This window comes from Microcaecilia unicolor, chromosome 2, assembly GCF_901765095.1.
Source record: "Microcaecilia unicolor chromosome 2, aMicUni1.1, whole genome shotgun sequence".
NCBI lineage: Eukaryota > Metazoa > Chordata > Amphibia > Gymnophiona > Siphonopidae > Microcaecilia > Microcaecilia unicolor.
In genome coordinates, this window is record NC_044032.1 from 488366639 (window position 1) to 488379739 (window position 13101).

At 39.6% G+C, this 13101-nt stretch overlaps 1 protein-coding gene across 1 annotated transcript in view; it reads right to left on the reverse strand.

Annotated features, from left to right (window-relative positions):
* Positions 1–5392: 5392 nt before the first annotated feature.
* MXD4 (MAX dimerization protein 4) overlaps positions 5393–13101 on the reverse strand; it is a 104290-nt gene continuing 96581 nt past the window's right edge. The window contains exon 6 of the mRNA XM_030191109.1: positions 5393–8454. Coding sequence (XP_030046969.1) covers positions 8306–8454 — 149 coding nt within the window. The 3' untranslated portion in view covers positions 5393–8305. The remainder of the gene's footprint in view (positions 8455–13101) is intronic.

Sequence of the window (13101 nt, forward strand, 5' to 3'; positions counted from 1 at the left end):
TTTTCACCATGCCATGCTTAAACCATTGCAAATTCCTGCTTCCAAGATATTTTGGGACAGCTATGCTGCCTCTTGTAACCTGCATTTCCATATATTATTTATGTCCTTTATCTTGCTTTCAAGATAATATTACTCATTAGTGTTGAGCAGTTTCCATGTCCAACAGGTAAAATATGAATATGCTTTCAAAGAGATAGGTGTAGCATGTAATATGCATAAATGATGCACTGTGATGGTAAGAGCATATCATATGGACATCTACATATTTTAGTACTGTTCTCTAGAGACAATTCACCCATTCATTAAAGTGTAAGTTCAATTTACATCCCAGAAGTGATAATTTGGTTAGAGGACTATGGAGGAAAACAGAAATTGCAAGCTCATTTTCCAGAAAATGTCTACAGTTTTATGCACAGGGAAATAAAATAGGATCTACAACAATGAAACAAAGCACTAAGGGCTTCTTTTACTAAGCGGCGGTAAGCCCAACATGGGCTTACCGCTCGCTGTACAGGAAGTACTGCCAGGCTACCGCAGCAGCCCAGCAGTACTTCCCACCCTTTCTGCGCAGTAATTTCTGGCACTATTTTTGTAGCGTCGGAGTGTACCTGGCAGTAATCGGCACTGCCCGGTTACCGTCGGGTTAACACGAGAGCTCTTACACCACACCTCAATGTGTGGCGGTAAGGGCTCCCCCCCCCCCCCCAAATGGCCATGCGGCAAGTGCTTTACTTGCCGCCCGGCCATTTCCTTGAAGGAAGATGAGACTTCCCTTTTACCAGCTGCAGTAAAAGGGGGCCTCGGCTCACGTGTAAAACATGCGCTGACGCCAGCCTCCTTTTGCCGCAGCTTGGTAAAAGGGGCCCTAAATTCATAATGCATGCAAAAGTCATCTCCTTACTTTAGACTAAGATGCATTAGGAGTGAGTTCAACTTTTGATGAATGAGAGACTGTGTGCAAATCACCTCCTGTCACAGATAGCCTGGGCTTCTTTTTAATGAATATAAAACCCTTCTTGCAGGAAATATATATAATCAAAGGTTGATGGTGTACTAATGCAAGAAAAATGTACATCATCTAAAAAATATAAACTATTTTTTCTGCTCAGACTTATGAGCAGATATGTGCTATTTTTCTAGTGGATTTATTTTAATGTGCAGGACATTTTTCAAGAAAAGTAACTACTGCTCACTGAGGTGTGGTGAGTTTTATTGCGAAATAAGCTTTGTAAAACCTATTTTAATTTTGTATGTAGGTTAACTATGCTTTACTGGTTGTTAACAAGCTGCATTCCATAATTCTGTATCAGCACATCAACACATAAAATTGTACACAATTTATGTGAGGCTGAAACATTTTGCAAAGGCTCCCTTATACAGCAGAATAGCAAGTAGTATACAAAAACGCAAATAAGGCAAAACAGCCTCTCTTAGGGACTTGTTTACTAAGGCGCGCTAGCGTTTAGAATATGCTGAAAATGCTAGCAAGCCTATAGTGCAGCTTAGTAAACAAGGCCTGTAAATTTTTCTCGCATTAGTACATCTGAATTGGTCTTAATTAGGAGATTATTTTAGAAAGACTTTTCCATGCACAGCACCTTTTTCTGAGGACAAGGATACTGACAACTTTAGAAAGGTGCTTTTCTAAAATCGTGTGGTTGGATATGCTCATGTAAGTAAATGCATGTACCTATATGCGTGCTGGCATTCCAAGGGGTGAGGCTGCAATGTGCACAAATTTATGCAACATGTGTATACACAGAATATTGTGCAAACGTTTACACAGGCCTCGGAGTGGATAGAAATCTGTGTCTGTGCATATTTTACATAGGCACCTATATTGCCTTTACAAAATAAAGCACATCTCAAATATCTTTAGGTGCCCTGTTATGAAATTCCCCTTGCAATGCAATATTTTAACTGCACTAGAAATCATGTATATTTGAATCTGTTTATTTTTGGGTTCATATACAAAATTGACATTTTCAATCCTAAAACTCAGAAAATGTAAACTATATACTACATTATGACATTTAAAACATACTTCATTTTCTATATGTGTATTTACAATGAAAAGATTAATTTTGTATATGTGCATACAACTGCCTTTGAGTATCAAAGACTGAATTAACAGAACACCAGAAGTTACTGGGGCAACTAGTCTTCTTAAAGCTTAAATAAGTGCTCTTGGTTACATATCTTTATTAATTATGTCAAGTTCAATTGACACTAAATACACATTTTAAAAAGCTGCAACTTTACAAGATCAATTGTTTTACAAAAAGAGCTGCTTTTAGATTACAATTCCTGGTTTGGTTCTATTACTCTTGTAATTACCTATTTGCCCAAATAAAATGGCACCAGTAGTGGCTGGGATCAACCCCCTAATTCTCTAAATGCTGCTTTAAATTGTGTGTGCAATTTAATTGAATGAGCCAATTAGTGCCGATAATTGGGAGCTAACAATGATCGGAGCTAATTGGCATTAATCAAAAATTACATACATAAATATTCTGCAAGGCTCCAAAAAGGGGACACGGCTATGGGAGCAACATGGGTGGATTAAGGGCATTCCCACAATTTATGCACGCTGTTATAGAGTAAAGCCATGCATAATTTAGGCGCAGGGATTTATACCAAGCTTTCGTCGGTGTAAATGGTCACGTCTAAATGTAGTCACTGTTCCTGGTGCTTAGCACTACTTTATAAATGGTAACTAACTGAGTGCCATTTATAGAATAGTGCTACGTACTATTTTTTTCGATGTTGATCTTTAGGCACCATTTACTGAAGTTTCCCCTAATTTCTTTTGAGAATAACTAGTAGTGCTAATATTAGTTCCCTGATATATGCCATTCTGGGATAGTCTGGTACTACGTGTATATCACCATTAATTTTTTTTTAACAGCAGAATCTTATCTTTACCACTAACTTGCCATACCTAATTTTAAATGTATTCTTTGCTACCAGATATCTTTAGCTTTAAAATAAATAAAAAGAGATTTAACTCAAAATACTAAGTAGCATACTGGTAAATTTTGTTCAGTTGTATTACTCAAAGAAAATGATTTAAAAAATAGCTTTTCTTACCATGGTTTGATTATGATAATAACCTGAAAAAAGTTAAATGTACAATTTTAAATCCAATGTTTATTATGTGGTTTAATATAATAGTGTCTATTTAGAGACACATGCAACCTAGGGGTCTTTTATTAAAGCTTAGTTCGAGTTATCTGCTTCAGGGCCCATAGGAATAAAATGGGCCCTGCTGCAGATAACTCAAGTCCTCTACAGCACCTGGTGGGAGCACTGGGCACCTAGAGCGGAGGCCCTGAGTGGATCGGAGTGGACCTGGGAGTCACCCTGGAGAAGGCTGTAAGGATATGCAGATGAGCTGCAAGTCCTCCACAGCACCGGTGGTAGAGCTGGGCACCTCTCAGCCAAGGAAAAGCTTACCAGGGGTTAGGCCGAAGCCAGCATTCCTCCCCCTGAGTCGCCTGATCTCCACAATGAATACTCATGAGATCAATTTGCATATAAAGTGCACTCCATTTAAGTGCACGTCAGATAAGCGCATGCTCTGTTTAACTGCATGCCGTACTTCGGTCCTGTTTTTGGCGCCATCAATTTCTATGGGGACAAACTTCGGTTTAGCGTACAACTGATAAGTGCAAGATTCACCAACAAGATTTCAAATTTACCACCCCTTTAACTGCCACAGGCAGAATAAGCAAAAGAATGTTGTTAGAGTGTACACAAACAAAGTCAAGCATCTATTGCTAAAGAATATGGTGTCAATCCCAGTCAAATTTCACGTGTCTTGAAGCAGAAAGACCAGCTTCTGTAACACTGGCAAAACAATACACATCCACAACGGAAATGAAAACGGGTGGGAAAAGCTGAGGAGGTAGAAGATACTCTTCTTCGGTGGTTTTCTCAAGTCAGGCGCAGACAGTTTCCTGTCAGTGGTCCACTGCTTATGGAGAAAGCTAATCAGCTAGCTGAAAGTCTTGGACTAACTGAATTCAAAGCCATTGTTGGATGGTTGGAAAGATGGAAGGAGAGGAACGACATAAAATTCAAGAAACAGCATGGTGAAAAATAAGAAGCTGATGACTTTGGTGCTGAAAATTGGGTTGTTTCAGTTCTTCCTATCATCTTGAATGAGTTTGCACCTTGTGACATTTTCAAAGCTGATGAAAACGGTCTCTACTGGCGAGCGATTCCTGATGGAACACTTGCATTCAAACAAGCCGAAACTACAGGAGGTAAGATGTCGAATGACCGACTGACGATCCTCATTTGCTGCAATATGGATGGGAATGAGAAGTTGGAACCCCTCGTCATTGGAAAGAGCAAACAGCCCCATTGCTTCAAGAATGTTAAGTGACTTCCTGTGTCATACGAGGCTAACGCAAATTCATGGATGACTGGGGAAATTTGGAAGCAGTTGCTAAAGAAGTTTGACACTAGAATGCGGGCACAAAAGCGTCAGATTTTGTTGCTTTGTGATAATTGTGTTGCACACAGTGATGATGTCAGGCTGTCTAACGTCAAGGTGGTCTTCCTGCCACCAAACACTACCTCTCTGATCCAACCTATGGATCAGGGCATAATAGCCAATTTCAAACAACATTATTGGGCTCTTGTGCTACGTCGTCTGATGAGCATTATGGATGACCAGACTGGCAAGGATAAACGTGCTGTTGAACTGGCTCGTAATCTACCACTGTTGGATTCCCTACATATGCAGAAAGAAGCCTGGAAACATGTTACACAGGCAACCATTGTGAACTGCTACAAGTGTGCAAGCTTTGTTAGGGATGTGGAGAGGGACGAAACAGATGAAGCTGTTGCAAACGCGTCAGATGAACAGGCTATTGACATCCCAGCCTGTGTTACTGAAGAGGAGTTTCATCGCTACGTAGCTGTTGATTACGATCTACAAACAGCTGACGACAGCACTGATGTCCAGATATGTGCCTACACGCAGGCAATGGCTGATGATGAAACAGATGATGAAATGAGCAGCGAGGCACATGCTGATGAAATTCAACAATCTCCTGTCACTTTTACACGAGTGCTGGAGAGTCTCAACACCGTGTGGGCCTATCTGGAGGCCACTGGATGTCAGTGCTATGACAGTTTTTACCATCTGGCAGACGTAGTCTATGGAACTCACAGACACAAGAGTGTACAGAGGACTATGATTGATTACTTCAAGTAAGCCCGTCAGTTAACGGAGACTGTATACTGTACGTATAATAAACAGTACTGTACATATGTTTATCAGATGTCAAGCTTCTTTGTGTCACAATGGTTAAGTGCACGCTCCAGTTAACTGCATGTATTTCTTTGGTCCCAGACCCTTGCACTTAAGCGGATTGCACTGTATTGCTTCCTTGGTACACAAATCTATCTCATGCATATTCATTGCAGATATCCTGAAACCCTGACTGGCTAGGGTTCCTCTAGGACAGGAATGAGAATCATTTGTATAAAAACTGGCTGAATTAATTGCAGGGACAGAATGCCAGGTTTGCGTCATTCAATTTTGACTAAAGTTGAATAAGAGACAATGCTGATTTAATTACTGTATCAATAAAACAACATGAAACAAATAGCTCTACATTGTTTAAGGGGTTTATCTTCATAGACCAGACACAGCTAGGCAAGATGGCTGGATTCTATATTTCTTTGAGCCTTTAACAATTTTCTATGTTTTGGGTACAACTGTACTTCTATAGTACTACAAGATCATGTGCAATATATCTTTCTGTCTTAGCATGCACTAAAAGGCGCTGTTTTTTTTTTTTCAGGCCCTAGAAAATGCCATATATAAATCAAATTTCTTTCTTAGTGCTCTTCTGCTTGATAGTGGTCACCAGAATATTTACAAAACTGTGGTAAAAACAAACAAAGAAACAAAAAAAACCCCCTGCTTTATAACGGCTCTACTTGATCTGAAAACCATGAATGACTGGCTTGGAAGAACTCACTGGATCATCATTTTCACATTTGAAAGGATAGCAATGGAGCCACTTAAGATATTTCCCTCTGCTTTCCTTACTGTAAAATTCAGGTTTTCTTTTATTAGGTTCTGTGCAAGAGCTGCTTTTCATGAAAGGAAACACTTTACAAAGTCATCAGCAGTCCGTTTGTCTTATAATAAATGAATAGCAACAAAAATACTAGCCTTTTTCCTAACAGTTCTGTGTCACTTGAAGTAAACAATTGTTCCATGATTTGAAAATCAGTAACATCTGCACCAAAAGAACTAGTCATTTATGTTACTTGCCACCTAAACAAATGGAGCATTCAGCCTCTTATAAGACCATATTACTGCATGTTGATTCACCAAAAAGACTTTTCTGGTGCATAAATACCAAATATTGAGTCACATAAAAGGTCTGAATCAATCTCAGTCAGAATATTGCTGTGTTTTCCCCCAGCACAGAGGATATTAGTAATATACATCGTAATAGTCAAAACCTTTTTGAGCTGCCAGAGTTCATAATCAAGGAATTTACCCCAACATCAAAGCTGAGGTTGATCTTAACCTAAGTTATTTAAATGAAAATATATATATGTTCCTTGTTTGCACTTTTGCTTACTGCTTAGAATTTGCCAACAGGAACTTTGAGCTGCCACAAATATATTCAGATTTCTTTTCACAGGGTTTTCTAAACTCAAATGAGGATGTATTGTACACCATTAAAAAGAACTGCACCTGCTTTGATATTTATGTCTTAACTCCCAAAATGGCACTGCATTTTAAAATTCTACACTTCAATGCATTGTTTTTGTTTTGCATCCTATTACTTTGGTCTCACAGAGACACTAGCTTTAAGAGTTAACAGAAAAAGCCTGTGAGCTAAATATTCAAAGAAAAGGACAACCCTCTCTGCCAAGTTTTTCTGAGTGTTACTTAATAGCCATACTGGAGCTGCATATGGGATGGTTTTTAATTTAAGAAAACGTCTCTGTGAACCTAGCGACAAATGAGAAACTAAGTTGTCCTTTAAACAGTGATCAAGGAGAGGCATACATAAATGGTCACCAAGGCACAATATGACAAAGGTGAAGAGTCCCTGAGACTCCTGTCTGGGTCTGTACCATTCCCCTCCCAATACAAGTACATGAGAACATTTAGGAAAATATAATACAAAATCTCTTACAGGAAATATAGACTACACTTGCTAAAATCACTTGTCTAAAAGTGTTTATAGCTTTTTTCTCTTTTTTTTGTCCTTTTTTTTAAAAGACCATCTTTAACAGATAATGCAAAGGCTGATCCATTTTTTCTTACCCAGTAAGCCATGCTCTAATGACTTCCTGAAGCTGAGGTTGTATAATACAACTTCATAGTATTGCTACAGTTCATGTACATAAGTTCTTCTGACCAGATTTGATGTACACTAACTACACTGCTGTAAATTTTTTCACACTTTTTAGGAAACTAAAATGCAATTAGAATATGCAATATAAAATAAAAATAAACTGATCAACTTTGCTTTAGCTGAATACTGTAGCTGTAAGCCATGCACTCTGAAAAACTGCAGTCACAGCTGTAAATATGAAAAAGAAAACAAGAAACAGTAATTCACTTTGTATGTGAAGAAATACCTACGTAAAGTCTGGAGCTAAACTCTTTAAAAAAGGCATTCTAATCTGCTATTGGTTGGCTGTTGAAGGCAAAAGCAAAAGGAAGCTTTCATCATGTCATATGAAGTTGTCATTAGAGCTGGCTTTTTTCCCATTTTGATGTACAGTAGTGACTTATTAGTCTGACCTTGATAAAAGATCACTTGGTGATACAAATGTTGAGGAACTGTCAGCTTCTCAAGCACAACTGCCCAAATTATTACAGCTGCATATTTTCAGCCTGTTAAAAAGCATTTTAATATGTTTCATGAAAAACTACCACATGAAAAATAGGGTTTTGTTTCATGAAACTAATTTTGAATCATTATTACTTCATACATGAGGTTTTTTTTTACATTTACAATTTTGACAAAATAATTATTAAACTTCTTATACCATTAAGTTTCCAGCAATTAAATTTAATACTTTTCTTTAATGGAATGATAAGGATTGTGAGTCTGGCCACGCCAAGCTAGCTTTAAGTCACAACTGTACCTAACCACAGTTCTCTGCATTAAAACCACGGTTTGTAATATCCCTTGCTGTGGTTACAGTGCAGGGGACCATGGGTTCCCCGGAAGAGTGGCAGTTGACACCTCTGGAATTTTTTCTTTAAGTGCCTTCAATTAGATGGTCCAGAGTTGATGTCAAGCCTCAGGCACTACGACAGCCTGGCACTAAGTCTGTGGGAATGTGTGTAGCCCCCATCACTAGAGCCACTTTGCAAACTGTAGGGGTCTTCCACATCACTGGCACTTCCAACACTGTCCATTTCACCTGGAGTAAATTCCATTCCTTCAATATCTACTTCTACAAAAGAGAGAGAGAGAGAAAGAGGCACATTTTTAATACACGCCTTAGCATACTTTTTTAGGTTATTCTAAAGAGCACAATCAAAAAATATGAGCAATATGTCTCTATGTTATGCATTACAATGGAAGCATTAACTGATGCCTAGTTCCACTAGCTTTGTTTATTTTCTGCTGTGGTGTTTTTAAGCAAGAGACAATACATTTATCATACTAAAGCCAGAAAGAGACAAAATCCAACCCATATGGTACAGTGCTGAGAAAAAAAAGGTTGCAAACTTCTTAGAATAGTCTATATTTTAGCACAATTTATACACAAAACATGACTAGATCCTAATCTCTACCCAGATAAAAGGAAAATGACCTCACTGAGGGGCCCTTTTACTAAGCCATAGTAAGCTCTACCCATATGCAGTGCACACTCAAATGAGACTACCACCAGGCCAGCACGCCCCCTGGCAGTAATTTCAAATTTGGCGCGTGCCCATAACACCTGGATGAATTATTTATTTCCTCCCAGATGCACCATTTCCAGCAGTAATCGGCAGTTGGCACGTGCCGACCGATCACCGCACATGTAGTGCGTGAGCCCTTACAGCTAGATAAATGGGTGACGTTAAGGGCTCAGGCCGGTTTTAGACGCGCTCTGGTTTCAGTTTTACCGCATGCCCTTTCCCCATCACATTAAAAAAAAACCCCAAACCTTTTTTTTACAGACGCAATAAAAACTGTCCTGATGCGTGCCGAATGCACGCGCCTACACTGACGCAGGCCACTTTTTACCATGGCTTAGTAAAAGGGCCCCTGAATAAATAACTCATCAAAATGATAGGTTTTGATAATTTAGTAAGCAAAAAGATTCAACAATATCCTTATGTGAAAAGGATTGCGACTCCCAGAGGTCACTGGTGCCATTTTGAACCCATTGCCAGCAGAGGAAGGAGCAACTGGGGATCATTCCTGCTCCATAACCCCTTAGACCCCAGATATTTCACAAGGTAGGCTGGGGGGAGGGGGGTTACAGTAGGGTGGAGAGTCTTTTTGGGAAAGGAGGGGTATGTGGGGGTGAAGTTAAGATTTGGGAGGGGGGGGGCATCAGGAGGGGTGGATGTGATGAAGAGGCATCAGGAAGAATGAGGACCATCATCACAAACCATATCATTCAATTTATACAGTAATATTAATGTACGTAACACACCTTACTAACTACCCCCCCCAATCAATTTAGCACATTAAACCTATCAATTACTGTTTGTAAAAGTTTTAAATGTGCATAAAAAAGTTTTACTGTGTGAAATGAACCAAAAAACACCCCAAAGCAGGGAAAAAGGCCAAACAAACTGAAAAGAAAACAAAAATCTTTGCCCTGTGCACATCATTCTATTTCATTTTTTGACTGTCACTGCACACTGGACTAAGAATTTTAGTATATTGCCCAGGATGACTCAAAGATCCACTTCCTAGGTGGGAATGTTTCTTAATACAGAATCTAGCATTGTATAATAAATATAATTAGGATTATGTTTTCATACATGGATCACCTTGCACTTACCCACAAATTTCATTTGCTTTTTTGAAATCTAGTTTTATGTTTAATCATATTTGATAGACTGCCTGTGAGGAACCTTTCTAGGCGGTTCACAATGGGTTCAACAAGGTGGAAAGGAACTCTGTCAACAGGACAGCAACAGACAGGGTCAAGAAGGGGTAAGAGGGAGTCAGAAGAGGAAGGAGAAGAGAGCAGAAGCTGATAGCGAGGTCATTTGACTGTAATCAGAGCAGGCAGCACAGTGGCAGAGGATATTTTGATGGCCAAAGGAATCCTGGAAAATAAAGGTCTTCAGGCCATTTTTTTGAATCAACTGAATAATCATTCAAGACAGAGAGTGGGTGCCACCACACTGATAATTTTGGTTCTGATGGTGTCAAGGTAAATATGCCTGAAAGAAGGGATTGTAAGAAAGTTCTGCTGCAAACTTATTAGAGTCCTAGATGTAGCATAAGATGTCAACAATCTGGACAGATAAATAGGGAAGCTAAAGTAATATTCTTTGTGGGTCAGAGCGAGGATCATGAATGAGATCCCTTGAGAAATAGAAGCCAATGCTCAGCTCAAAGAAGTTGGGAGTCATAGAGGGGCATAATTGAACAAAAACGTCTATCTCCATGGGCGTTTATCTCCGAGAACGGGTCCGAGAAGGGGCGGACCGAACCGTATTTTCGAAAAAAATAGACGTCCATGTTTTATTCGACAATTTGTGAGCTGGGCGTTTTTGTTTTTCAGTGATAATGGAAAATGAAAGCGCCCAGCTCAAAAACGAATAAATCCAAGGCATTTGTTTGTGGGAGGGGCCAGGAGTCGTAGTGCACTGGTCCCCCTCACATGCCAGGACACCCTAGGGGGCACTTTTACAAAAACAAAAAAAAAGGTAAAAGAGCTCCCAGGTGCATAGCACCCTTCCCTTGGGTGTTGAGCCCCCCAAATCCCCCTCAAAACCCACCGCCCACAAGTCTACACCATTACTATAGCCCTAAGGGGTGAAGGGGGGCACCTACATGTGGGTACAGTGGGTTTGGGGGGCGGTTTGGAGGGCTCCCATTTACCAGCACAAGTGTAACAGGTGGGGGGGGGGATGGGCCTGGGTCCACCTGCCTGAAGTCCACTGCACCCCCTAATAACTGCTCCAGTGACCTGCATACTGCTACCAGGGAGGTGGGTATGACATTTGAGGGTGAAAATAAAAAGTTGTGAAACGGCATATTTTGTGGTGGGAGGGGGTTTGTGACCACTGGGGGAGTCAGGGGAGGTCATCCCCGATTCCCTCCAGTGGTCATCTGGTCATTTAGGGCACTTTTTGGGGCCTTATTCGTGGAAAAACAGGGTCCAGGAAAAGTGCCCTAAATTCTTGCTAAAAACGCATATTTTTCTTCCATTATCGGCGAAAGGCACCCATCTCTGATCGCCCGATAACCACGCCCCAGTTCCGCCTTCACCACGCCTTTGACACGCCCCATCAACTTTGTCCGCATCCGCGACGGAGTGCAGTTGAAAACGTCCAAATTCGGCTTTCGATTATACCGCTTTATTCGTTTTTGTGAGATAAACGTCTATCTCCCGATTTGGGTCGCAATATAGGCGTTTTTCTTTTTCAATTATAAGGTGGATAGTCATATTTTCATCAACCTGACAGCAGAACTTTGGACGATCTGCAGATGTCAGATTTCACTGTAGGAAGGCACTACAGTAGTCCAATTTAGAGACTACTAGGGAGTGACTGCAAATTTGGAGAGCAACTGTGGAGAAGAAGTGACAAAATATATCTTATTTTTCAGAGAAAATTCATAAAATTAGAACTTCATTTACTCCTAATTTAGAATTAGTAGTTAAGTCAACCTATTTTAGTGTGTTTGACTGCTATCCAGCTGATTAAGATTATGGTCTGATTTTCCTTTTGTAACAATTGACAAAGCTAAATTTTAGTTAAAACATTTTTCTAAATCTAGTTGTTTATTGGATAGTTAGTTGCCTGGCTTACTTGGCGGCTAATCTTCCAGAATGTATAATTGAATGACTTTCTGCAGATGATGTCTTTTCCACCCTTATTGACACCAATTCTTAAGGGTGTGAAGCTGGATGCTAGGCAACTTGCTAATTACTGACCTGCGGCTAGAATTCCATTGCTTGCTAAGGACCCTGTTTACTAAGCCGCAATGTAGGCACACTAACTTTTTAGCGCGTGCTAATGATAGCGACCATAGGAAAATAATGGGTGTCTCCATCATTAGCGTGCGCTAATTTTTAGCATGACCTAAAAAGTTAGCGTGCCTATAGCGCAGCTTAGTAAACAGGGTCCTAAGTTTTTAGAACTTTATGTGGCGGAGTTATTGTCTGATTTTCTGACCAAGTATGACTGTCTACATCATCTATAGTTTGGGTTTAGACCCTTTCATTCAACGTAAGCAGAAATACTGGCAATTACAACTGAAGTGAAAGCATTGTTTGCTTGGGGTAAGTCATCTATACTGCTACAGTATGATCTCACAGCTGCATTTCACACAGTAGATCATAATATCTTATTAAATAAATTGAGTTCTCTGGTTAATATAGGTAAGGTTTTGAACTGGATGCAAGATTTTCTGGAATCAGAGATTTCAGAAGGTAAAAATGTCAAATGCTTTTTCATCAGGTTGGAGATCACCTTGTGGCATTCCCAAAGGCTCCCCACTCTCACAATCCTGGTTTAACATTTATATGTCTTCATTTTGTCATGGTTTCTCCACTATTGTGACTATGTTTTTCTCATATGCAGATGACATGTTTGTATTAATACTGATTAATGATGACGTTTCATCTGTTTCATCTTGTATAAGTAGAACTGAAGACCAATGTACTATATATGTGGTTTTGTCCCTATTTAATTTAAACCCAAACTTCTATGGTTTAGAAGACAAGAGAATGCCATCCCTACGGAATTAGTTTTACTGGATGGATTAATCCTAAAAGTAGAAAAAGTATCAAAGGTTCTTGGGGTCTTTTTGGACACCTCTTTATCAATGATACCTCTCATTAATGCTGTAACTAAATCTGTACTTTTAAAACTGCATCAACTTAGGCATATTAGAAAAATTGCTTCTCTGGTAATAATGT